This window comes from Arabidopsis lyrata (assembly GCF_000004255.2).
Source record: "Arabidopsis lyrata subsp. lyrata unplaced genomic scaffold ARALYscaffold_7, whole genome shotgun sequence".
In the NCBI taxonomy this organism is placed as follows: domain Eukaryota; kingdom Viridiplantae; phylum Streptophyta; class Magnoliopsida; order Brassicales; family Brassicaceae; genus Arabidopsis; species Arabidopsis lyrata.
This window is the reverse complement of record NW_003302549.1, coordinates 21,236,855-21,263,135: the sequence shown is the minus strand read 5'-3', so window position 1 is coordinate 21,263,135 and position 26,281 is coordinate 21,236,855. Positions and strand designations below refer to the sequence as shown.

The following is a 26,281-nucleotide window of genomic DNA, read 5'->3' as shown; positions in this document are numbered from 1 at the left end:
TCCCTTTTCCGACCAAAAAAAAAAGCAGAGTTCCTTTGGGCATAACAGATTAATGGGTTCAGTCCGGATTGGTGTAATACCCTCTCACAGTGGGATTTTTCAGTATTTGTAGATGATTGGTTCGGGTTACACCGGTCAATTTGAATTTCAAACCGGTTATTGTACTGTCGTGCATGATCTGGAATTCAGATACACCGGTCAACTATAAAATAGTTTTTACCTCCTTTGTATTTCATAATTTGCATTGAAGAAAAAATAAGAGCTAAAGCCATTTAAATCTCTTTTAGAATTATTTATCTTGGATTATGACATAGGATTTTGTTTGCGTTTGTGCCTTGATCAGTTCATGTGAACTATTGGGTTGGATTATCTTGGCTATTTATGAACTTGGTCGCTAATTCTACCATAATCTGTATAGTTTCATTCAAATCTGTCTAGTTATATACATTGATAAAATATCGGTTTAGCTCTGTTAGAGCACCATTATCAATGTTCTCTTAATTTTGGTTCTTAATAATTTTTTAGTATTAAATTTAAAAATTTTGGTTCTTAACTTTTTTTTTTGTTCCTTAGCTAAGGAACCCATCTTAGATTTAATGCATTTGGGAATTAATTTTAATCAATTAATTGTTAAGATCATCTTAAGATTTTCTTAAGAATTCATTGATAAAGATGGTCTTAGGCTTTAGCTTTCTATACGAGAAAGTAGGAGTTAAAAATTTGAAATTTGAATTAATGGGCCGTATTGGGCCTAACTTTAACTCTATTAGGCCTATCACTAATCGTGAATCGTGGAAGATGAAGGACCGTCCGATTGGAGTATCCGTTGATACGTTGGGAAATATAACCGTTAGCAAAACGCGTTTGCTGTGAAGACGCATCGAAATATATCTCAGAACTAGATTTGAACCCGCGGTACACCGCGGAGCTATATTTTTTTTTTAAAATTAAAATATAAATTATTTTGTTTATTAATAGAGAAAAATATATTTATTTATATATTTTAAATGTACCATTCATATATCTATATCTATATTTTTTTTTAGGTTTACGGTTGAAAAATATAGGAACGGTAACATATAATTCCGTAAGTAACGATTGATTTGTTAGAGAATTTTTTTTTTGTTTTCTTAATTTAGAAATTATAGTTTCTAATTAAATATATTAAATTTTGTAATATAAGTTAAGTATTATTATGTTTGATCATTTTGTTTGTTTCTAAAATAAATAATGTATCACTTTAGAATATATATAGTTGTGTTGTGCATTGAAAATATGAGTGGGAACAATTATGAATTTCATACCAAATATAGTTTTAAGTTAATTTTGTTATAAACTTTGATTATTAAATTGAACCAATTCTAATATAATTTTTACGAATTAAAAAAAAATGTATGTTGGTCTTTAAAAAAATAACTATCCTATAGACACATTTGGTAATTATATTGTTGTGTAAAAAAAGAAAGTGAGTAGATAATTTATTTTTTTTTAATTTTTTTTTTTCATCAGTGAGTAGATAATTAAGTGTAGTTTGTTGTCGGCACCAATTTTCACTCTTCTTCGATAACCTAAGATTTTCTTTCTCTATGCACAAAATCGTTGTCATAAGGAGCTGAAAGTTCAATCGATTGCTTCATCTGCTCCAAAGAATAGATCAATGTTACACTGTTGTTTGCTACGAATTCCACCGTTTCAACATCAGGGCTCATGAGAACTAAATCGTATACTTCGTTTCCTTTTCTCTTTTTAATCGACGAATCCATCTGGTTTTATTCCTGAATCTTGTAATTTTATTCTCGATTAGAGCTGTGAATAGAAGATTTCATCACAAATCGTCCATAACCCCAAATCCAAACGATTCTATGTATGGATCTAAGGTAAAATCTGCAAATCTATCTTATTTACTTTTTAAATCGATCCCAATAGAGAACAGATATGTTCATTTATACTTTTCGTTTCCGTTTCTCTATCTACGAATCCCTTAATCGATTAGCTAAGTTAAGGGATAATTTATGATTAACATGTTTATAACTTTTCATTGATGATGTAGTTCGATATACGTTTTCCTGCTCTAGCATGTTCGATTCTTAGTGTTGATGCTATGGATATTAGTGGAGAACTGCTTTGCGACGTGGTATGTTTGAAATTGTTCACTGTCTTACTCCAGTGACAATTTTTGTGTTTGAAACATGTTTAAGCTTGTGCAATGTGTGAATTACAGAAACATGATATTATAAAGAGAAGATTAGATTCAAATGGCAACACTTTAAGAGGCAAGACATGACGTAATAGGCGCTACTAAGGTTTGTTCTCTGTCTTTCTGGACTGGATAATCTGTGATTTTTAAAATGGAAGATTGAAACTATTTCGGTATGCTTTTCATTCTATTCTTTAGGATTAAGTGAAAGGTCAGATTCAGTTAGAGTATTGTTTGCTTTTTCTGATCTTAGAAGTGTTCGGTTTCATTGTCCATGGCTTGTTTGTTATTATGTTAATTTGATGATTTTTTTTAAAATCTCTTCAAATTAAGTCTCTGAAGTTGGGACAGAAGAACTGAGTCTCTGCAAAACTGAGTCTTAACAATTACATCGTACGAATTAACTATTTGTGTATCTAAAACTGTCTTTTATGAAAATATCATCCCTAACTATTATAATAGAAAGTATAAATATAAGTATTCTCAGTTATACAATATTCTATCTAATTGTGCAGATGTTGTTTAGAAAAAGTTTTCCACGTCATTGCAATATTTATCCATGTTATATGTTGCTAATTGCTAATAATTTTATGCAGACCAAAACTGCAGTTTAAGAATTAGCAAGGATGGTTCTTTCCAGGTGCGTATTTACTCTACCAGTAAAACTATTTTATGAAATAAACTTAGCATTGAAGTGACATAGGGAAGAAACTGTAAAAGAATGTTGTAGATAAAAATTGAAACCTGAGTCATAACCTCTTCATTTGAAAGTAATAATCACTGTTTGAGTAAAATAGCAACGTAATATGATGCTAATTGTCTTTTCTCTGATATTGTTGTGTCCTTCTCTTCATCTTGATTGAATTGATTGGTAACGTGTGATCTCCATGAACAAAAAAAAAAAACATATTAGTTAGTAATTGTCTGTATTCGAATATATAGATTGAAATTGGTAAGACATAAAAGTAAAGTTGTGTATTAGTAGGGAATAAGTGAAGTCTTTCTTTACTGTTGCATGCATTTTTTTCCCCTGCAAATAATAATAGGTAAAGTTGTGTATTAGTAGGGAATAAGTGAAGTGTTTTGAACATAATTATAAAATAGAGATTAATATGACTAACACCTGTTCATCAGAGATGATAATCTCTAGTGTTTCACCAGTACTCTGCATATACTGGCGCCAGGAGTGCAAGATTTTGACTTGGACCCTCCAAGAAGTCTTGTAGGGACGCACGTCGTTGAGGAAAGCAAAAGTGCAAGCCATTTCGTTTAGGTAAAAGTTTTCAATATCGGGTTTTAGAGCTTTTTAGGTTTGTGAGAGATATTGGAGCTTAGGAGTAGAGTTTATATAGGGAAAAGAATTAGGTTACATGAACCAAAACGTGTGGAATAATATCTTTCAATATAATAGGTTTGTTAGGAATATACCATCTTTATGCTTATAGAATAACGAAATTGATTAATTTTCTAGATTTGTAGGTTGATATTGGAATGAGGATTTCGTGGGATTGAATTAATTAGTTTGTTAAGAGAAGAAAGTTAGGAGATATGGAATTGTGATTAGGAAATTAGTTTTGTTAGGTTGTTAAGAATAGAATTTTAGGAGAAACAAAATTACTAAAAGTGAGAATTCGAAATTTTTTGCTAATAAAATGTAGATTAGTGTAAGGAAGTTTATTAATATATGAATCTCATTTATTATTGCAGGAGATACAATCGGAAATATGAGACTGAAAGAATGGTGAATTGGTTTTGGAATATAACGTGAAGAATATATAAATTGATGATCGAATTAAGTTTGAGATATTTTAGGAAGATTTGAATCCAATATGTCGTTTAAGTATAGTAACTAATTCTGTAGTTAAATATTTGGAGATTGGTAAGTTTAGATTTTATATGTTGATTTAAGATTATTTAATTAATGTGGTTTTGCCAAATAAATAAAAAAAGGTAACGTGATTAAGATGGGCCTAATATTGGGCCTGGTCGTTTCTTTGTTTCACTAAATATTCGACGCAGAGTTTTTCGGAAGTATCCGATTTCTGATTCCTGGTCAAACGTAATTAAAACAACCCGACCCAACCAATGGCATTCTTTGTAAATACTTAGCAACTCCAGTATTTATTTGCTAAGTATTAGATTTTACCCCGCGGTACACCGCGGGTCAATTTTTTTATAACTAAAAATTATTTAGCAAAATTTTAAATTGTATTTGTTTTGTTAATATTGTTTATTTTGTTTAGTGTTTCTGATTTTATAATTAAATTTTGATTTTAAATTCTAAGATTTCATCCATAGTATATTGTTTAATATTAATATCGATCTAAACCCGTTGCACCATATAACCCCGTCCCGTAAAATTAAACATCATTTTTTATTTTTTTGAATAATATTTTTATCCACTACGGGTCGCAGGTTCATGCGGATAAGCCCGTGGAGAGTTGCGGGTTTGCGTGTCGACCCGCCAAAAGAGAAGCTATCTTTTGAAACCTTTTGTTTTATTTAGAGGTTTTGAGAAAGTATCCCTAAAAAATAATTTTCATTATATGAAAAAAAAAAAGTAGAAGAAATTATAATATCAACATTCCCGATTTTTACATCACTCGTTACTATTAATTTTTTTCTTTTTTGCAGATAAAAATCAGAAGTTAACTAAGTCGAGATTTTTAAAAAGATTGTGTAGAGATTTTTGGTAAATTGTTGAGAACATATTTGATTTCAAAATCTTTACTTAAATAGATAAGGAAAGATTTTGTACAGACTTTTGCTAAATATATGAGAAATGAATTTCATTTAACAATCTTTACTTAAATAAAACAAATCTAAATAATTAATGCTAATGGCATGCCATTGTAAATACTTCTCAACTTCAGGATTTATTTGCTAATTGTGATCCAAAAATGTATATATAGATAAATATTTTCTCAATTCTTCAAAGACAAAAAAAAATCGTAATTTTTCTCTCAAATTTCTTTTTTCTTCTTATTTCTTTTGAGAAATTTTCACGATCAATCGGAGATCGGTCTCAAATATTCTTAGATTAGTAAGTTTCTTTTGATTTCTGTAGATCACGAATATACTTCTACGATTTATGTCTCGAGTAATGGATCTGATGTTGTATTGATCTAGGGTTTTGGAGGATGCTTGATTCGGCGTGAAATTGCTACCATGGTCTGGGTTTCTTCTTCCTCGTGGTAATTTGATTTGATTTCTTTCTAATATTTCGTGAATTTGTATTCTAATAGTTCGTATATAATTTCTTGTTTAGGGTTTTGATTCAGTACTTGAAGGTTGCTTGATTCGGCGTGAAATTGCTACCATGGTCTGGGTTTCTTCTTCCTCGTGGTAATTTGATTTGATTTCTTCCTAATTTTTCGCGATTTTCCATTTTTAGGGTTTCTAATTGTTCGTATATAATATCTTGTTTAGGGTTTTGATTACTGGAAGCTTTAGTCTCCGCTTGTAACCCGTCGTCGTCGAGGTATGCATGTCTCTGTCTTTCTCGATTTTAAATTTTGGTTTTGGTTTTGGTTTTGGTTTTTGTCTTTCAACATTTTTAGGATTGAAATTGAACCAGACCAAAATTGTATGATCAGTTCTCGTCGATGAGAATGTTTTGCAATTGACATCTGTTTTGATTTTGATCCAAGTGAGCAAAATTCTGCTTTTAATAAGATTTCAAAGCCTTTTAATTGTTCTGCGGATTCATAGTTTTGAAATCAAGATTTTGTTTTCTCGATCTAACAACAAAATTCCTCTCTTTAATAAGATTTTCAAAGGATTTTAAAAGGATTTTTGGTTTTGATGTTTTTGTTTTTTCTTTCAAAACCCAAAAAAGATCATGGGCAGGGCACTCATATGATAGTGTTCTGTCAGATTCTATTTTGGGGACATTGTCCCGGGCAAAATTTTGAGTTATTGGATGGGTAGTGCATGCATGTTGGGAGATGGGAAAAGTGGTTTCGATTTGTTGGATGGGAATGATCTTACCTCTTAATAAAGTCTTGAAACAGAGACTGAATCATAAAAAGACTTCACAATTGTGCAACCATCGGCTTAGAAAAATCAAAAGACAAAGAGTCAAAGACTTGTTGGATGGTAAAAACGACCAACTGTTTAAGATAAAGACTATGGAAAGAATAAGACTTGTTGGATGGTAAAAACGACCAACAGAGAGAAAGACTATGGAAAGAATAAGACTTGTTGGATGGTATAAACGACCAACAGAGAGAAAGACTATGAAGGGTTATTAAGACTTGTTGGATGGTACAAACGACCAACAGTTTAAGATAAAGACTCTGAAAGGGTTAAGACTTGTTGGATGGTAAAAACGACCAACAGAAATAAATACTATGGAAGGGTTATGAAAACTTGTTGGATGGTACAAACGACCAACAATTTAAGATAAAGACTATGAAAGGGTTAAGATTTGTTGGATGGTAAAAACGACCAACAGTTTTTAAGATAAAGGCTGAACCTAAAAGTAATAGACTCACGGCTTGAAGAGGTCATAAGAGAAAGGCGATGAAGCGGTTTAAGACTTGTTGGATGGTAAAAACGACCAACATATATGGAGTAGTGTAAGATTCGCTGGATGGTAAAAACGACCAGTAGATATGAAGCATTTTGAGACTTGTTGGATGGTAAAAACGACCAACAACTTGTTGGATAAAATCAGACTAACGGCTTAAAAAGATACAAGACATATATACTTGGCAAAGTTCTAAGAATTGTTGGATGGTAAAAACGACCAACATATGTGGAGCAATTTAAGACTTCCTGGATGGTAAAAACGACCAGCAGCTTGGTAGATGGAAACAGACCAACAGCTTAAAAAGAGACATAAGACAAAAAAGACTTGACAAAGTTCTAAGATTTGTTGGATGGTAAAAACGACCAACGCATATGAAGACTTGACAAAGTTCTAAGATTTGTTGGATGGTAAAAACGACCAACGCATATGAAGACTTGACAAAGTTCTAAGATTTGTTGGATGGTAAAAACGACCAACGCATATGAAGCAGTTTATGACTTACTGGATGGCCAGTTTAAGACTTGTTGGATGGTAAAAACGACCAACAGATTTGGCGCAGTTTAGATTTGCTGGATGCTAAAAACGACTAGCAACTATGAAGCGTTTTGAGACTTGTTGGATGGTAAAAACGACCAACATATATGGAGCAGTTTAAGACTGGATGGTAAAAACGACCAGCAGCTATGTAGCGTTTTGAGACTTGTTGGATGGTAAAAACGACCAACAGCTATGTAGCGTTTTGAGACCAACAACTTGTTAGATGAAAACAGACCAACGGCTTAAAAAGAGACATAAGACAGAAACAATTGAAATTGTTCTAAGACTTGTTGGATGGTAAAAACGACCAACATATATGGAGCAGTTTAAGACTGGATGGTAAAAACGACCAGCAGCTATGTAGCGTTTTGAGACTTGTTGGATGGTAAAAACGACCAACAGCTATATAGCGTTTTGAGACTTGTTGGATGGTAAAAACGACCAACAGCTGAAGAAGTCATAAGGCAAAGAGTATGCTACGGTAATTTGACAAACCTAATAGTCTCACGTCTTAAAGAATTCATGAGACAAAGATTATGAGCGGTTTAAGATTTGTTGGATGGTATAAACGACCAGCAGCTTGAAGAAGGCTTAAGATAAAGAGTGAACCTAAATCTTGAAAAAGTCATAAGGCAAAGAGTACGGAGAGGTAAGTATTAGGCATTTACATTATATGAAGACTAACCAATTCTGTTTTCTTCCTCAGGTATGTGCTTCTAAAGGCGTTCAAATTGATAGACTCTGAGGAGATTTCAAGTGTAGCAGACTTCTTTGACAGGTATGTACTTTTCAAACTTTGTAATTAGCTGATACAATTATGAAACTCACAAGTAAGAGACACATACTTGAAGTAGACACTAATTTTGATTTTTTTAGGTATATATATATATGCTTCAGAGGTATTCACATTTTCCTTCCCACCAAAGAGATTCTGAATGTAGCAAAATTCTATGATCAGGTATATGCTTTTCTATACTTTTCTATGGTACATTGATAATTTTCACACGTAATAATAAGTTAAGTGTTATATATATTTATAGTAAAGAAATTAGAAATGAAAACCTAAGCACCATCTATAGTTAAATGTTTCTTAGCATTACTATCCTTGATCTAGTATCTGGCATATTCTAGAAACTTATTGCTAACATATCCATTGATAAAATGGTAGATTTTGCTTTGGGTATTGGAACACTACATTGTGTGTAAAAAATATTCATTATTTTTGTTTCAGTGCTTATATGTATCATAAGTTCTCTCATTTTATGAAATAGATGCATTTTGGAGTCTTCCAATAGATATTTATATTAAATGTAGGTTAGTAATAGGTCATACAGATTCTGATAGTAGTTTCCGTGAATCTCAAATGTATTTGTTTTGCCTTATTCTCTAAACCCTTGGTGATCATTTTAAACATATGAAACGACATTCTGAAAATTCTGCATCATACACTGATAAAAAGGTAGATTCCACTTATGGAAATTGAGAATTTTACATTGTGTATAAAATACTTATTATGCTTCTATGAATGATGAAGTTTCTTATGAAATACACATCTTGTAGTTTCTTGTAGATATTTATTTTGAATGTAGGTGCAAGTGCTGCAGATGATGGTAGTAGTTTTATTGATTCTCGAATGTCTTTGTTTTGCATTATGCTTTAATCCCATGGTGATTGACATTTTGGATTTCTGCATTATCGACTGATGATTACTGTGTTAGATTCCATAAATTGTACTCGTTAGCTTGTGTGTATATTATACAATGAGTGTCTCTGTTATGGAACTAGAATGTGCAATGGATCTTTCTTGATTTATTTACCATTTTTTAATAACACTTTTCTGTGATTGATTTCAAAATCTGAAATTAGTACACTTTTATCATCCCCATTGCAAGCTTGTAATAGGTGCTCTGATCTTCTCTGCTATTTTATGTGGACTACATGTATTCTTTGTCCAATGTTTTGTTTCAGTTCTAGGAACCGTACTACCGTTGTTTGCTATATAGATGTTAGACTTCAAATTTCTTGACTCTCTACACAGATTTATATACAAATTCTAGTTTTGTTATTCACACATCCCCGATTTATATAACATTGTATAAGAGTCTCTGTTTAGTTACGTTTCTAAGAAATGACTCAATTCACTATAAGGTCCATCTTGCAGAATTACAGATATTGTAGGTAAATTCACATGTAACCTTTCTATGTGTATATATATTTCACCTCTTGTCTATTCCATGTTTTATTCTATTTATTGTTGTTTGTTTGTTTACAATGCTTTATGTAATTTTTGAGTTTTGTGTTGCATTATAAAATCTGTATGGTGATCATAGTTCATGCATTTTGGTTGGTTGTGTGATAGTCTTTTGATCATTCTTTGGATGATACCATTGTGACTTTTGCTTCTTGATTCTTGGAATATTTAGTGTGATAAATTTGATTTTTGTGGGAGTATTTATTTTTGCGTGTTTATCCTAAATTATTCCCAATTACGGGGTTCATCAATGTCTATGATTGGTATTATCTCTGTTTTCTTGCTTGTGTGGATCATAATGTCTCTCGTTTTGTGAAATGAATGCATCTTCGAGTCTCATGTAGATATTTATTGTGAACGTAGGTGAGACTCCAGAAGTGTGGTAGTAGTTTCCTTGAATCTCAAATGTATTTTTCTTACGTTATGCTCTAAACATGCGAAATGACATTCTCGAATTCTGCATCATACTCTGATGATTACTGTGTTAGATTCTACCAATTGTACTCTTTGGCTTGATTTTTTTAAAGTACAATGATTGAAAATATCTCTGTTATCGCACTAGTGTCTTTACATTGTTGATGGAAAATTGGAAACTCTTAACTCAATTGAATCAATGTTGTTTTTATTTAGAATGTGCAATGGATCTTTCTTGATTTTCTTAACATGTTTTTTGTTTTATAATAACATTAATTTATGATTGATGTCAAAAACAAAAAATTAGCAGAGAATCTTATCATCCCCATTGTAGGCATGTTGGCATGGTTCTCTGATCTTTTGGTCGACTAAATATACTCTTATGTTTAATATTTTGTTTCAGCTTTATTAACCATAGTTTGCTATAATACTTGTGAGACCTGAAATTTCTCGACTCTCTCTACTCTAGTACAGAGATTTCTATACAAAATCTAGTTTTTGGTTTTTTTTGTATGTTAATATATGTACAAAATCCTACATAGGTAAAGTAACTCATTAAGTTACTCTTCTAGCACTATAAGAGTCTGTTATGTTTCTAAGAAACAGGACATTTGATTGCCAAACCTTTCCAAATTCAGCTTTATCTTTTCAAAATTGACGTTGGGTTATATACCATTTGTAACCTTTTAAAAAATGAATTTTATTGTTGTTTGTTTGTTTAAAATGCACATTTGAAATTTGGATGTTGGTGTTGCTGAAAACCAATGTTTTATGTATTGTTTAGCTTACGGTACTTGCATTTTTTGGTTGGTTGTCCCGGTCGTTTTATTAATCATTCTTTGGATGATACCATATTTACTTTCGCTTCTCTATTCGTTGATTGCTTAGTGTGGTAAATTGCTTCAATTTCTTTGTGAATATTTTTATTCTTGTATGTTTGTCCTAAATTATTATACCCAATTAAGGGTCCATTTAGTCTTGGGCAAAATACCTGAGCCAAAGTATCAAACCGGGACCAAATATGCTTGAACCGAATGGTACTTGAACCGGAACCAAACCGAAATTTCTTCGGTTCTTATATTCATCATTAAGTTGAGAACCGAAGAAAACGGGGACGATGGTTAAGAACCATATACCCGAACGCCTATGACTTGGTCCAATGTCTATGATTGGTTATGCGTACAAACATGACTTGAATCTTTTGTTCAGTGCATAGTATTTTATACGACGAAACCACCTTGAACACTATTTAAACTAATTAAACCAAATAAAGTTAGTTTTTTCAAAGCTGCCAGTAATAAAACAAACTAGTTTATTCAAAGAAAAACAGAGATGTATCTTAAATTATTCCTAATTGGACAAATATCTGGTTTTGGAATATTTCGAGTTCCATTTGAAGATGGGACTGAAACATGATGAGTTCTATACTATACAAGGGAAAATTCATAAGATAGTAATTTTTTTTTTAAATAGTCTTTCCATCTAATTTATTTATGATATAGAATCCAAGGGTGAAATACATGGAATACAAAGGCCGGCAGGACTTTAACCCTTTGAAACTGAGCTTCAAACTCGGGGAGGCAAACAAAAAACGAAAACTTAACATATCTAAACATAAATACAATTTTCTTTTTACTCAAATAAACCGAGATTGCAAAAACTAGCAGGCTATCTATAAAGAAGCATATCACAACCTTGAAATACTCCCATCATCTTGCTTCACTTGGTGATTAAGAGTCTTCAGAAGAAAAACTTTGGGATATCTTCAGTGGCGGAACGGTGGAACCTTAACCAAAAATGTAAAGACCATCATAATCGCCATGGCCGGAGATGTCAAGTAAGCGACTTGAACCGGTAAGAGGAACTCAAACCTAGGGTGATCTCGCCTAATTAGATCCGATTGTTGAAACTGTGTGAGGAAACCCAACAAATTGGGTTGCCCAAATCGAATCACTACCACACCGATAGAGAGTGGCTTAGAGCTATCATGGTTTGGGGCAAGGAAATTCAAGAAAAAAAAAAAGAAAACTGAAACCTGCAACAAAATCAAACAAACCAAACCCTAAATCTAAAAGGAGAAAGGTTGGGAAGGAAAAGAAAAATCGAGACTGAAACGAAGATCTCTCCACACGAAACCAAAGCTAGCTAACTAAACAAAAGCCCAAAAGCTGAACGGAAGCAGTGGCCCACACGGCCACACGCGCCAGTCGGAAACAAAGACCTTAAGCAGCGTCGAGTTCTTAAAGAGAGGAGAGTGATATTTAAGAGAGAGAAAAAAGTGCACGGATTCCGACCTCCATGTGAAAAATAGTCTATAAACCATTCTTGTATAAACAACATAGGAATGCAAATGTAAAGAGGACCAAAAATTTCTGATTTAGAGACTATGTAAACAATTCAAGAATTTATTTTTCTCAAATATTTTTTATTCCGATTTTTGTCTATTGAAGGCTTAAACCCCACATTTCTATATTTATTCGTAATTGTTCGGATACAACATCCACAATTATTATTATTAGGAATGCAAATGTAAAGAGGACCAAAAATTTCTGATTTAGAGACTATGTAAACAATTCAAGAATTTATTTTTCTCAAATATTTTTTATTCCGATTTTTGTCTATTGAAGGCTTAAACCCCACATTTCTATATTTATTCGTAATTGTTCGGATACAACATCCACAATTATTATTATTATTATTATTATTATTATTATTATTATTATTATTATTATTATTATTATTATTATTATTATTATTATTATTATTATTATTATTAGTCTAACACTTAAAAAATGTAACTTCACTCTTCCGCGTACCGTTTTTTTTTTGTTATTTTGAGATGTTAGTTTTGTAGTGCAATTTCAACATCGTCTTTTCAAAAAAATTAGAGTATTTTAAATATGTTTTTCCAATTTTTTGGGTTAAAAGCATTTGATTCAAATAATGAAATCTCAAACCTATTTTTTTTTTTATCATGTTATAGATTTGTAGTTCTACTTGAGAATAGACCTTTCTCTTAAGATATGCGACACAAATTACATATCACTTTCTTTTTAATGTCTTATCTATCATTTTTTGTATATTTTGTTGTAGAATTCATGAATAATATGACCATTGATTATTTATTTTTTTAGAAGATGGATTAATAATGTGTTGAGATTTTCAAGATTTTCTTTTATGATTTCACAAAAAAGTGTGACACTTATGTCTTTATCTTAAATTAAAATTTTAAGTTGAGTTTAGTAATTTTTATTTTTCATTAAGTGAATAATAAATTAAAATTCTTTGTAAGATATCATTCTCTGAAACTAATGTTTCACTTTATATCTATTTTCCTCTTTAGAAACACAGTTACACAAATTGTTTTTAACTATATCATGGATTTAAATTACTTCCATCTAAAACTTATTAACACATTCAAAAATTTAAATATGATCAGTTTAAATTATTTTTTTCTGTTAAAATTTGAATTACATTATTATTACTAATAAAATTCTCATAGTGTTGTTTTTACTATTTAAAATTTTCATTTATTTTCCGTAATTTGTTTTTTTTGTGTTAAATTTTTTATTAATTATAAGTAACATAAATATATACTAAATTAACATTATAAATATATTTTAGTACAAAAATAATAATATAGTTTAAGTGTATTCTTAGATAGACATCTTAGATGGATGAAAACTCCTAAATTAGTACTATAGATTTGTATTTATATAGTATCTTTTGGCAATTTTATGTGAGTATGTATTATATTGAGAGTATGATTTGAGGATCTTCATCATAAATGAAAAATTAAATATATGTGGGGACAAAATCAAATTAATTATTGCTGTGGATCAGTGATAGTATTTGTTAAATATTTCTAAGGTTTACGTGATAGGATTGGGAACGAGCACGAATAGTCAACATACAGAACCTAACTCGTTTTGTTTTAATTGTATGGTAATTAGATACATATTACATGCCTCATGTGTGTAAGACAGTAAGAGTTAAACTCGTTTATTATTACATTTTTCGTTGTTAATCGACTAACTATACATGAAACTTCATAAAAGCCATGTGATTTACGTATTTGTTTAGAAGAACTAGTTAAACTACGCTAATGTTAGTTTAGTAAACGCTAGAGTTCGGGCTTAATAATGGTTAAGTTTACCCAAATTTTAGAATAAATCACTAAGAATATCATAGATTAGTATATGATTGATTATTAATATAATAAATATATAGTCAATTGCACTACATTCACGTGATAATTCCACCAAGCTCGCCTCGGACACGCGTAGAGGTGTCAAGCGGGCCGATAGCCCGCGGGTTTTGTCCAAGTAGCCTACAGCGGGGCGGGCTTGGACATCATTTTTCATGCCCATTAAATAGCGGGCCTCGCGGACAAGCCCAGGCGGATTGCGGGTTTTGTCCGCGGATTTGTGGGCCGGCCCGCGTACTATAAATATTTAATAAAAATAAATAATTAATATAAATAAATAAATATTTTTACATAATTTTAAAAATATATATGTGAAATATGTGAACATATAACGAAATTTAATGTATAAAATTATAAGATTTACAAAAAATTAATCCTAAAAGTTTTTTTTATTGAAAAATTGTTAATTTCAAATTTTAAAAATTAATTTTATTTTTTTTTAATTATTTTTAAAATATTTAAAACTAAGCCCGCGGGCCGGTCCGCTAACTCGTTGGACTTAGCGGGGCGGGCCTGGACATATTATTTTTGCCCGCGATCCTAGCGGGCCGACCCGCCGCGGTCTCATAAATTTAAATGCCCATCGCGAGCCGGCCCAGATGGACGCAGGCCGGCCTGTTTGACACCTTTAGACACGCGTACAGGTAGGTTATCACTTCTCACTTTCCATATCATTTGATGATTTTTAATCATCTAGTCAACTAATTGAGCCTATGGGTCAAACTTATCAATCAATTACTCTAAATTAAAATTAAAAAATGGATTAAGCTTTGTGACATAAAAATTAGGGTCAGTAAAATTAGTTGAGAAACTTTCAGCATTAATAGATCTAGATTAATTTAACAACATGAGCTGATTATATACCACTAATAGGTCTAAATTAATGTTTATTAATTAAATTAGAGCCAAAAAATCCAAAACTATAAACAAAAACATAGAAACCTGTTGTCTTTCACTAAGAAAGTCATTATCGTGGGATTAATTATTTAATATCAAGTATTTAATTAATAAACATTAATTGCAATACTTTCATGTACATACATAAAGAAATGATCAGACCGTCAACACCATTCATAATTCACCACCAAGTACCCACTTCTCTGTCTCTCTCTCCATACATATACTATATTATAGATCAATATCCCATCAATACGTAACAACCACCGAAAGATTACAATTCACAGGCTTCCATTTTCCATAGTTATTGTAGACAAAAAGATTTTGGGGGATATAGATCGATCCATTTTCTACTGTTTGGTACGAAAATATAAAGATGGAGATCAAAGTCAAACCAAAAGCCGTAGAGTCTACGATGATGGCAACTAAAGAGGAGGATGAGATCAAGAAGATGAAAGAGTGTGTGGTGATTGGTCAAAAGGCAGATGAGGAGGTTAGTAGAGGACAAGAAACTATGAAGATCTTGGAGGGTTCACGACAAAACCAAAATGAAACAAAACAAGATGATTTTAAGAATATTGACTCACCATCGTCATCATCATCACTTGAGATGAAGAAGAAGGTGGAAATTGGTAAGTTTCTAATATTTTGCTCCATTTATGTTGATATCTTGTCATATACTTTCTTCTTTTGGTATGACTAATTCATATATGGAACTAATTCATATATGGAACCAACTAATTAAGTTATACATACATATAAAAAATTTAGACAAAATATAACATCTCCTTAGAAATTGTCTCTTACATTCATATACCAAATCATAGATATTTGGGTGAAAAATATTATAACTTTATGGATTTAGCTATTAACTCATGTGGGAACAGAGATGATCAAAACTTAATTAGTCTTTCATTTTTTATTTTTTTAGCTATACTATAAAGTACTATGCTTGTATGTATAATCCGTATTAAGAGTTCACAAATTTTGCAGACAAAAAATTTACGAGTCAAAACGAAGAAAACACCAAAAAGGAAGAGGAGAAGAAGAAAGAGACTAATTACAATAATAATCTTTCTAACATGAAGCATAAGAAGACGAGTTCACACGTATGGGACTGTGGGAGCACTCTCTACGACTCGTTCGAGCTAAACTCGTTCAAACGTCAACTCGACTCAGCCATCTCTGCTTCTTCCGCCAGAACCATGTCCATGTCTCACCTCCCCGACCGCCGTGTCCCTTCTCTCATCTCACTTTCGCCGGAGTATTCTCCTCCTCTTCCTCCTCCACCGACAACTTCTTCTTCCTCCTCCGCCGGTGGAAAGAAACACTCGAACAAGATCTCTCGTTCTCTACAGAGATTCTTGAAGTCAGTGTTCAAACCTAAACAACACCAAAGCTTAAGCACTCCTTCTTCGCCGGTCTACAAGGCGGTGGGTCACGGCGGTGGCGATAAAGATAGATACTACGTTGTTTATGACAAAACGGGTTCGTTGACAACTATTCCAGAGTCAACGGAGAAGGAAGTGAGCCCCGAGATCAACTCTCTTGTTAGGAAGACCGTGTCCGAGAGATTCCCGGCGAGTCGAGTCGTTGGTATTTCATGTGCATGATTATAATATACATCTAAGTCGTATATTTGATATAAATTAATAAATATAAACATGTTATGACTTATGAGATTAGAGTCTTCTTTTCCTTTTTATAAAATAAACATTTTGGAAATGAATAATCGTTGGACGTATGTGAATGTATATAAGTTTTTTTTTTTTTGATAATTAATGTGTTGAATTGAAGTTTGATGCATTTATGATATATATGCAACGTACGATCGTAACCGTTTAGTTTCGATTTATCTACCTTTGAATATGATGTATAACAATAGTATGGGTTATAAAGGAAACTACGTGACGGTTTTGTGTTAAAGTTGAAAAATATGTGATGGAGTTACGCTCAAATATAAGTGGAATATATATATATTAACAATTCATATTTAATGAGTCATTTTCATGGTGAGTATTGAAAATTAGGTGTGGACTCACGTTATGTATGCGCGTTTTATTTATTATTGATTTAGTTATGAATTTTTAACTAGTACATGTAAGGTAAACTTTAAGTTAAAATATGAATTGTTATAAATTTTTTGATGTATGCACGACATGAGGTAGGGTCTATAGGATAAGTCAATTAAAGTGTTCCTTAATAAAGAAAGGTAGGTATAATAGTATATAGTATACACCTTGTTTTTATTTAATGCATTGCAACGTCTTCAATAACGTTGATGTTTTGATGAGATATGTCTCCTCTATGTACCACCATAACCTCGATTTCTTTGCGTACGGCTAAAATAATGATAATTAAACTATACGTTTTGCTTTTAATCTACGGACTACGAAAATTTGATAAGTCCTATAATCTGTACTCAAGATTTATTTTTTTTATTTTTTTTATAATTCATATTGTCTTGTTTTAAACAAGCACTCATTTGGTCTTAAAATTATATGCTTACAAGTTACAATATTCCTATTTTAAATTCATTTTATCTTATTTCATATAATTCCCCAAAATCAAAGGTTAGTCAATGAATGTAAAGATATGTGAAATGAAAGATGATTTTGTCTAAATATCAAATTCAATAGAAGATGATTTAACCTTCATTTCTATAAATTGATCATATTAGTCTATATATATATATATAGATTGTCCCAAGTGGTGATTGCAGAGGTATATACGTGGAAATGAGTAAGCACACAAATAATGATTTGAAAACGTAACAGAGTGAGATTTGTTTTTTCTTTCTCAGAATTTTCTCAACAAAATCCATTGGCTTCAGCGTCACGTTTCATATATTTTTTTTTCGTTTTTGGGGTTAAATCAGGAGTGAGCAGGAGTTTTTGTCGGTAGTTGCATTTGTTTGATGTTTAGGAATCTAAAGAAGCCATTATATGTTCTGTTTTGCTCTGTTTCTTGATTGTTCTCGCAGATTTTAGTCTGTATAATAAACTCTTTAAGTGCAGTAGCATTGCTTAATATATAGCAATTCATAATAATCAAGAAACTGTGATCCATTTCAAGAAGTAAACAATGAGTGCTAATTTACTTCAACAGACTAGAAGAAGAGAGACACACAAAAGATTATCACCATTCTCAGTCAAAAGAAGAAAGCATTAAACACGAGACATTAAGGGAAGTGAAACCAAGATACAAGAAAAGGAAAGAGAGTCATCATAGGAAGAACGGACGGGAGAAGCAAAGAGAATCATAGGATTGAGTTTAGATCTTTTAGCAACTATACAAACTGAGGTTATCTGAGATTTTTGAAACCAGAAATATATCTTCTTCTACCCCGTCTGGTAAACCACTGATTAAATCTCTATAACCTTCTTTTTCTTTTTCGATTTCATTTTGAGACAGACACAGAACAACAACACTTATAACCTGAACAAAAGCATGAAAGTCCTCCGGCAAGAAATTCGAAACAACAGGATGTCAAATAACAAAGTAACAGTCAAGGTCTTTGAGGTTTCTATTAAAACACTTATCTACTCGAAACCACATCAGATGATCTAAATCATTATATTAAGATACATAACCGAGAACAAAAAAAATATTAAGAGCTAGACAGAGACAAATACACTACAAAACCAAATCGCTGGAGACAAAATAGACATGAAAAGTGAGACCACAAGAAGAAAACTTACTTAATTAAGAATCAAATCCAAGCACTGTTTTCGTGTGTGTGTTTGTTAAGTCGCATTGTTTCTCAAGAGTCTTACGTTAAAACTGTGGTTAGCTACAACATTAATTTATCCCACGAAATCATTTTCGTAATTTTCAATTGAACCGGTATCGTAACTTTTGATTGAACTCGGTTTACTCGGACCGGTTCTTTTATCATCTATACATTGTTGTTTCTAGGTTTCCGATGGGAAGCCAAAACTAGAAGACGTCATTGTGAAGCAATTCCCTAAATCTCAATGCACGGTCGTGAGAGGAACGAGGCTTCGAAGCCAGAAGAGACCGCTGCTAAAGCCCTTGAGCTCCGGTCACTCCAGTCCCAGTTCATGTCCAATCACCATCAAAAGATGTAAGTACAATCAGTCTTTTTCTTCTCTTTCCTTCCTCTCAATCAATCAATCATTTGGTTTTGGTTTTCTAGTTACACACAGGAAGCAATTCAATTAAGCGCAAAGCTTCTAGGTATCAATCCGGAGGCCTACACGGCTTGGAACTATCGAAAACTCGCCCTCGAGTCCCGAATCGACGAGGACTCTGATCCAAGCTTGGTCGACTCTATTATCGATGAAGAACTTAGAGTCGTGAGTGTTTTTTTTCTAGCTGTGTTGCTTCACATCCGATTCATGTGAAATTTTGCTCATGATCTCGTTGGTTGTTAATGCTCAGGTACAAAATGCCTTGAAGCGAAACCCTAAGTCCTATGGAGCTTGGTATCATCGAAAGTGGGTTTTGAGTAAAAAAGGACATTATTATTCCTCCTTAGAAAAAGAGTTGCAACTTTTGAATGACTATCAAAAGCAATGCCTTGTGAATGACTATCAAAAGCAAGACGATCCAAAAAAGCAAGACAATGCCAGGAACTTTCACGCTTGGAACTATCGCAGGTGAGAGATTTAGGGGCACATTTTCAATCTCAGCTTTTGCATATTTCTTCATATTTTGTCTCTTGTTCCAGGTTTGTTGTGGAGCTAACCGAGACGTCAGAAGAGGATGAGTTGCAGTATACAAATATGATCAATGATATTTGTTTCAGCATCTATTCTGCGTGGCACTATCGTAGGTATGCATCATATTTCAAGAACTAGATTATATTGATGGTGAGAGAGATGTATATAATTTGCTTTTAAATTCTGCAGTGTTCTAGTTTCAAGTTTAGTGGCAAAAAATGCTGATGGGTTTATGCCAAAGGAAACGATTCGTCGTGAACTTGATTATGTACATAATGCTATTTTTACGGACGAACTTGGCCAAAGTGGATGGTTTTATTACCTTTGGCTTCTTGATCAAACTCTTAAAATGGAGACTCCTCTTCGCTTTTCCTCATGGCCATCAGATGGTTCCATTATCACTACTTTCTGTTCCGAGTCTGGTTCTTTTCCACTGATTCTTTACTTTGACCAAGCCGTCAGTGGAGTTAGCTCGTCTACTGTTACTATTGATTCTGAACTCAAAGCCAATGAGGATCTTGTTTGGGAACCAGTTTCGGATAATAAGAACTCTCAAGTGGACTCTTGTGTATGGGTTGCTCATCTGAAATTTGACAGTAGAGGACCTTGCTTTAGTCGCAAGGAAAACAAAGTCAAGGTCAGCCTTGGAGGAATTGTTTCTTCCATGGGATGTAACTTGAGCACTCCTTATGAGTTTGTATTTACAGTACTGCACACTGTTGGAGAGTCGTCACAACAAGGCATTGTTTCATGGACGGATGGTTTTAACAATTGGGATGATGCACAGTCGAAGGATTTGAATTCTTTTATCGCCTTAAACGCTGATGCGGGTTTTGAGTGGCGTAAGGAAGCTATAAAGATAGAGATTGATCATCTTCGTAATTTGCCTGACAGGTATAAATAATCTTGTAAACTTTCTAGATTTATTAGAAAAGAGTCTTGACCTTTTGAGTTCTTGTTCTTTCCTTGTTTAGCAAATTTGGAAAGCTCATTCTTGCAAGGCTTTTGATGGCTGAGGAAACTATGATCTCGGATGATGCTGTTAAAGGTTTCCATTATACAGAAATCCTCCAGCTCTATAACGATCTCATTGCCCTTGATTCCTGGCATGCCCAGTACTACAAGGATGAGCACAGTGTAGCTCTTCTCCACAAGGTACTTAGTCTTCCTTTTAGCTGTCAATTTGAGTTTCTTCTCTTAAATGTTTTTATGGGACTGTTGATGTTGATGTACAGGTGACTTCAAGCACTGAATCCATGTTCAGACACCTCTTTCGGTACAGGAATATGAACAATATTGTATGTCTTAGGCTCAATAACTTAACACTATCTCGGATAGCCGCGGTTGAGAAGTTGCTATTTGTTCAAATGTTAGATCTCAGCAACAATGAGCTTCATTCAGCTGAAGGTACATTATGTAGTGTGTTTTCTAACGCTTTTTGAGTCATGTTCTATATCAGTTGTTGGATCTTTTAACTATGTATGGGTCTGTATGTAGGATTGGAGGCGATGCAGCTTCTCTGTTGCCTAAATCTGAGTCACAACAGAATCATGAGCTTTTCAGCACTTGACTCTCTAAGACATCTGAAGCAGCTTAGAGTGTTGGATGTTTCACATAACCTCATCGGCGGGGAGCACCCAGTGGACACAACAAGGTACCTTTGTTCTTCGCCGCTCTCTAATTCGGGTGAAGTTGGAAGAGAGGTGCCTTGTAAATACTGGGATGCGTATTTGGTGCTTAGAGATTTGATGAAACTGAAGCAGTTAGATATTAGAGGCAACGACCTAATATTTTCAGGGGAAGAGTTCAGCTCTTTTGTCCGCCAGGTTGTGCCAAAGCTTGTATGGCTTGATGGCCACAAACTCACAAATTAAATGTTGTTAGGCCACTTCTTTTTACTTAAGACAAATCTATTGTTTTTGGTTCCAGACCTAACTAAATAAATTATGGAACTTGTGTGGTTTACTGGTTTAGTTTGATCTAAAATTGTCAGGTTTGATTTGGTTTAACTTGACAAGCAAGTTACAAACACCGTAAACTAAAAACATAAGAAACACACAAATTCATAACAAAAATCAACAAAAGAACACAAAAGGTTCATTGGTCTGTAAGATAAAATCCAATAAAGAAAACAAAAACCAAAGAGCAAAAGGAAGAAACAGAGTTTAGAGTTTTTAGCAACTATGCGAACTTCTTGTAGCTTGACTGAAACATATCCATGGCTGAGAAACCGGAAAAGGATCTTCTAAAGATTAGTACCCTTTATCATCGATAGGTTGAGGTTATCAGAGATTATTTGGATCTCACACTTGGCTGAAGCTACTCTAGGAAGCTTCTGAAGTTCCTTGAATACTTTCATCACATCTTCAACCTCTGGTGTATTGTAGTACAACATCACTTGTTCGAGCTCCGGCATTGTCTCTAGGAATTGCTTGACCTGCATTATCTTATCCGCCACATTTTCTTCAAATTCAGTATCTTCTTCACCAAAATTCAATATCTTTATAACCTTCACCGGACTTGATGATAGGCAAACATCAATATCCTTCTTCACCCTCATATTATCCATACGTTTCAACATGCACCGCCCGTTCTCGTCCCCGAAGTATCTCTCATATCTTTTCCTATATCTATGATGCAGTCCCTGAAACATAAAAGAATCAGTATCAAAGTCAAATTATGTGTGTTTCAAAAGCATGTCAGCGGATGATTTAAAAGATGTATACGGTACCTCGAATATAAGGGTTTGTAGATTTGGACAATTCATGAGTAGAGGTGGTAATGATTTCCATCCTACATGTAGTCCAGTACTAATAGTTAACTGAATCAGGTTCTCGAATACCGGCATTGTTTCACGGCAGCAACCAAGTACCTGAAACAAAACCAAATCAACTCACTTGTGAATTTTCAACATCAACTCAAACAGAGACTAGACTAGTCAAATATCTGAGTAGAAATTTAAAAGATTAGGAGAAAGATCTGACTAACCCTAAGACCATCTGCAGTCAAGTGGAGAGTTTTGACATTGCATATACCCATGAACAGCTTTCTTACATTATTCTTGTCATCTTTAATCTGTTTAGGGTTCTTACAAAGACCGAGTTTAGCTTCGACAAGTGAGTCAAAACTCACTTGTTGATACATGTCCGCAATTGTATCCAAGTACTCTAGGTAGACCAGCTTCGGAAAATCAAATGACAATAAGACGATCGGTTTGAAATCTGTAACCTTACTAAAATTTTCAAAACGAGAAAACTTGAGTATCTTGAGTGTTGGGACAGACACGGTCACTAAGCAAGGTTCAGGTTTTGAAGACTCTTCCCATATCAAATTAAACAGCAATAATTCTTCGAGCGCGTGACAACCAGAAAGAAGCTTGTGAAACATTCTGGTATCTAGCTTAACATAATCAAGATGGAGAGTCTTAAGCTTCGGAAGAGAAACATCACCTTCCACATCAATCTTGACAGCATCCTCAAAGTGTATCTTCAGCCTAACCAATTTCTTGCTCGTAAAGATCTCTGAAGGCAGAGGATAAAAAACCGAGTTTGGACGAAAATGGCGAGGCGAATATGGCATGTGTAGATCAATATCTAACACACCACGTTTCAATACTTTGGGTATCCATTCAAGCACCCAGTTTTGATCAACATCTTGACACTTAACGTGAAATCTGTTCAACGGAGCATTCTCTTCCGCTTGCAAAGCCAATACACCATCCACGAAAAGCATAAAACTTTCAGAACCCTTTCTCATCTCTTCAACAGTCCTTGGACGATCAAAGTCAAGACTGGGTACAAACCGAAGCAAAGGCTTCCATCTTTTGGCAAGAACAGTAGTTGAAGCAGCTTCTTTAGTTGGAAGAAATGATAAGATGTGACATAGCATTGCGTCTGGTAAACCACTGATTCTATCTCCAGAACCATCAAAACCCATCTTTTTCGAACCCATTTTGTGACAGAAACAGATCAGAACACTTACAACCTGAACAAAGACATGTAACTCCTGTAAGAAGAAGCAAGTACCCTCAAAAGTCAAAACCAAAATCGTTGGAGACACATACGAAATGAGAAGTGGGAGCATAAGAAGAAAAATGGAGAAAACTTTCTTAAGTATCAAAGAAGAGTTTTGGCATCACTGGATGGAGAAACCAAATTCAGGGTTTTGTATCTAAAGGGAAGCGAGAAGACGAAAGGTGATAAAGAAAAAAAAAGAGAAGACGAAAGGTTATTCTTTGAAAATCATCGACGATTGGTTTTTTTTTTTTTTTTTTTTTTTTTTTTTTTTTTTTTTTTTTGTTAAAAACGGTAGTTACACTCTTTCTGTAATTAACGCATAGTTACATTCAAGATATATATCATATATATTTTGAATGTAATACTATGCGATTATACTTTTTATGTTAACAGGGAAAGTTTTACTGTTTTATGTGATCCTTATGTTTCAAAATATACGTAAATGTTAAATGTTTATATTTTAAGAAATTTATTTTTGTTTTACAAACTATCATTTACAGTAAAACCTCTATAAATTAAAATTGTTGGGACCATGATATTTTCTTAATTTATAGTAATATTAATTTATTTATAAATTAATAAATATTAATTTATAGTGTAAATGAATAAATATTAATTTATAAAAGGATTTATTTTAGTTCTCAAAATTTTAGAAAGAAATGAATTGAGACAATTTTATCTAAATAAAATTAATGTTTTGAATGGTATAAATTTTGTAGTTTTGGATTTGAAATTTTAATAGTTAGAAGAAAAAAAAATTGAAAAAATATTAGACAATAAAATTACTAAGACTATAAGTGAATTCACTTATACAAGCGATATACGCTAGTAATAATTAATGACCTCAATTGTCGTATTTTAACAGCAATAAGACCATCGAAATTAGAATGATGCATATTCAAAAATTAAAAACTTACAGAAAATCTTGACTATTTTATGATACAGTTAAAGAGTATACTAAAACACTATAATTTTAAACCACAATAGACCAATAAATTTTATTCAATAAAACACTAAAAACATACCTTAGTATAACAATTATATATATATATATATATATATATATATATATATATATTATGTGTGTGTGTGTGTAAATTTATATGATTATTAATTTATGATATTAATAGGACAATATATTTATATATGGATTATGAATACAATATTATCTTATTATCTAATCAAATTTTGTCAAATTTTACACTGGCCTGACTTGGGACCGGATAATTTTATTCATTTATAGTGTTTCTTAATTTATCGAGTATTAATTTATAGAGGTTCTACTGTAGTTTTGTTTTGAAACAATTATATAAAAAAAAAAGACTGCAGAATATAAATAGTTGCAAAATATAATTATATATATATATATATATATATATATAATTTTCATAGAAATTTGTAAAACATCCGATATTTTGAATAGAAATTTGCAAAACAACCTATATTTTGAAAGAAGTGAAGTTTAAATAAAATATGATTTTTGAAAAATATATACAATTATTTTTCGTCGAAATGTTAAATTTCTTGTGTAAGAAAAAAGTTTATATACAAGTCAAAAAATGAATATATTATTTTTTGTTAAGAAACTATAAATGAAACATATCAAATCAATTTCACTTCAAACAACGATGAAATAAAATTGAGCTTTCAAGATCATCCACATCTAGGGACGTGCAAAATATCAGGGATATCCGATCCGATTCTGAAAATGTTTGAAGCTTACAGATCCGAATTCGGATATTTTATATGATATTTCCTATTAGATTTTTATATATTCTTTATCTATTATTGTGTAGATCTGGATAGTCACAGATATTGGCGGATCTAGATCTCGATAGTTGTTTCACGGATCCGTCCACATCCAGCGGTTCCGGATCTAGGTATCCCAAAATTCTATTGAAACTAATATGTGCTCATCTCTATCCACAACCAAGAAACAAAACCAATCATTTTGAGAAATTGAAAGAGTTCGATGATGAGATTATTACCTTTTTCGAGTAATACTAATGCGCGGAATACCTCGTCTCGAGATTAGGGAGAACTTTTCTCGAACGCCGTCGCCATGTCCTTTGTTTGTTTTGAAAAATAAGGGCAGTTAAACATTAGGAGGCGGAGAAATTCGAAGAGGTATATATAAGAGGAACAACATTTTTTGAGGTCAAGGGTTTTCAAAGATTTATTTCCTAAATGTAATAATCTTTTCGAAACAAATATTTAGCATTGACTAAAAGTTTTAGTAAAGACCTTATTTTCATAAAACTTGGAAAAAATAAAAGCGACCGATTTTATTAATTAAAACAATATCTTTTAGATAAACTTTGAAAAATTGCTCAAAAGATGTTTAAAGTAAAATATTTATATAATCTTTTTTTAGCTAATAATTTAAATTAAAGTTCATCAGAAATATTTTTAAATCATTTATAAGATACAATTAAATAACTTTGATGCTTTTTTCACAAGTTAGTGAAGTCCTTTTTCATGTTAAAGAAATAAGTGTACATTTTCCTTCTAAAAAACATTTTCTAAATTGTTCTATATAATTT

At 32.4% G+C, this 26,281-nt stretch overlaps 4 protein-coding genes and 1 long non-coding RNA gene across 8 annotated transcripts; 4 read left to right on the top strand and 1 right to left on the bottom strand.

Moving 5' to 3' along the window:
- The first annotated feature begins 1,511 nt into the window (after positions 1 to 1,511).
- On the top strand, positions 1,512 to 4,119 carry LOC9306685 (endoplasmic reticulum-Golgi intermediate compartment protein 3). 2 transcript variants are annotated; one of them, XR_002330231.1, is made up of 7 exons: positions 1,514 to 1,721; positions 1,805 to 1,877; positions 2,051 to 2,134; positions 2,222 to 2,303; positions 2,794 to 2,837; positions 3,332 to 3,470; positions 3,905 to 4,119. XR_002330231.1 is itself a non-coding variant. In XM_021016772.1 (4 exons), the coding sequence occupies exons 1-4, from the start codon at positions 1,708 to 1,710 to the stop codon at positions 2,282 to 2,284; spliced, it is 234 nt and encodes a 77-aa protein (XP_020872431.1). In that variant the 5' UTR covers positions 1,512 to 1,707; the 3' UTR covers positions 2,285 to 2,716. The 2 variants fall into 2 exon arrangements, 1 of the variants encoding a protein (XP_020872431.1); XM_021016772.1 differs by lacking the exons at positions 2,794 to 2,837; positions 3,332 to 3,470; positions 3,905 to 4,119 and having other exon boundaries at positions 1,512 to 1,721; positions 2,222 to 2,716.
- A 1,025-nt stretch (positions 4,120 to 5,144) lies between these two features.
- On the top strand, positions 5,145 to 11,989 carry LOC110226943. 2 transcript variants are annotated; one of them, XR_002330835.1, is made up of 4 exons: positions 5,145 to 5,240; positions 5,327 to 5,391; positions 5,627 to 8,046; positions 8,145 to 11,989. It is a non-coding gene; the product is annotated as an uncharacterized LOC110226943 (long non-coding RNA). The 2 variants fall into 2 exon arrangements; XR_002330834.1 differs by having other exon boundaries at positions 5,327 to 5,542.
- A 3,206-nt stretch (positions 11,990 to 15,195) lies between these two features.
- On the top strand, positions 15,196 to 16,815 carry LOC9306684 (probable inactive serine/threonine-protein kinase slob1). The gene is made up of 2 exons (XM_002870567.2): positions 15,196 to 15,669; positions 16,031 to 16,815. The coding sequence occupies exons 1-2, from the start codon at positions 15,414 to 15,416 to the stop codon at positions 16,648 to 16,650; spliced, it is 876 nt and encodes a 291-aa protein (XP_002870613.1). The 5' UTR covers positions 15,196 to 15,413; the 3' UTR covers positions 16,651 to 16,815.
- Positions 16,816 to 18,982: 2,167 nt separating this feature from the next.
- LOC9304649 (geranylgeranyl transferase type-2 subunit alpha 2) lies at positions 18,983 to 21,674 on the top strand. The gene is made up of 8 exons (XM_002870566.2): positions 18,983 to 19,124; positions 19,197 to 19,356; positions 19,442 to 19,659; positions 19,731 to 19,835; positions 19,912 to 20,616; positions 20,697 to 20,877; positions 20,958 to 21,129; positions 21,220 to 21,674. Exons 1-8 carry the CDS (start codon positions 19,015 to 19,017, stop codon positions 21,594 to 21,596), a joined length of 2,028 nt encoding a protein of 675 aa, XP_002870612.1. The 5' UTR covers positions 18,983 to 19,014; the 3' UTR covers positions 21,597 to 21,674.
- A 91-nt stretch (positions 21,675 to 21,765) lies between these two features.
- Positions 21,766 to 25,943, bottom strand: LOC9304648 (putative F-box/LRR-repeat protein At4g00320). 2 transcript variants are annotated; one of them, XM_021019333.1, is made up of 4 exons: positions 25,727 to 25,943; positions 22,711 to 23,706; positions 22,454 to 22,594; positions 21,766 to 22,366 (listed from the first exon to the last, which is right to left on the bottom strand). In XM_021019333.1, exons 2-4 carry the CDS (start codon positions 23,671 to 23,673, stop codon positions 21,968 to 21,970), a joined length of 1,503 nt encoding a protein of 500 aa, XP_020874992.1. In that variant the 5' UTR covers positions 23,674 to 23,706; positions 25,727 to 25,943; the 3' UTR covers positions 21,766 to 21,967. The 2 variants fall into 2 exon arrangements, with proteins under 2 accessions (XP_020874992.1, XP_020874993.1); XM_021019334.1 differs by lacking the exon at positions 25,727 to 25,943 and having other exon boundaries at positions 22,711 to 23,754.
- Between the last annotated feature and the right edge of the window lie 338 nt (positions 25,944 to 26,281).

Coding starts and splice junctions, on each gene's coding strand:
- LOC9306685 (XM_021016772.1), top strand. Junction 1,878..2,050: donor ATTCTATGTATGGATCTAAG/GTAAAATCTGCA, acceptor TTGATGATGTAG/TTCGATATACGTTTTCCTGC. Junction 2,135..2,221: donor GAGAACTGCTTTGCGACGTG/GTATGTTTGAAA, acceptor TGTGAATTACAG/AAACATGATATTATAAAGAG.
- LOC9306684 (XM_002870567.2), top strand. CDS start 15,414: ATGGAGATCAAAGTCAAACCAAAAGCCGTAGAGTCTACGATGATGGCA. Junction 15,670..16,030: donor GAAGAAGAAGGTGGAAATTG/GTAAGTTTCTAA, acceptor CAAATTTTGCAG/ACAAAAAATTTACGAGTCAA.
- LOC9304649 (XM_002870566.2), top strand. CDS start 19,015: ATGCACGGTCGTGAGAGGAACGAGGCTTCGAAGCCAGAAGAGACCGCT. Junction 19,125..19,196: donor TCCAATCACCATCAAAAGAT/GTAAGTACAATC, acceptor TTGGTTTTCTAG/TTACACACAGGAAGCAATTC. Junction 21,130..21,219: donor TGAGCTTCATTCAGCTGAAG/GTACATTATGTA, acceptor GTCTGTATGTAG/GATTGGAGGCGATGCAGCTT.
- LOC9304648 (XM_021019333.1), bottom strand. CDS start 23,673: ATGGGTTCGAAAAAGATGGGTTTTGATGGTTCTGGAGATAGAATCAGT. Junction 22,595..22,710: donor TGACTGCAGATGGTCTTAGG/GTTAGTCAGATC, acceptor GTTTTGTTTCAG/GTACTTGGTTGCTGCCGTGA. Junction 22,367..22,453: donor TACAAACCCTTATATTCGAG/GTACCGTATACA, acceptor TTTATGTTTCAG/GGACTGCATCATAGATATAG.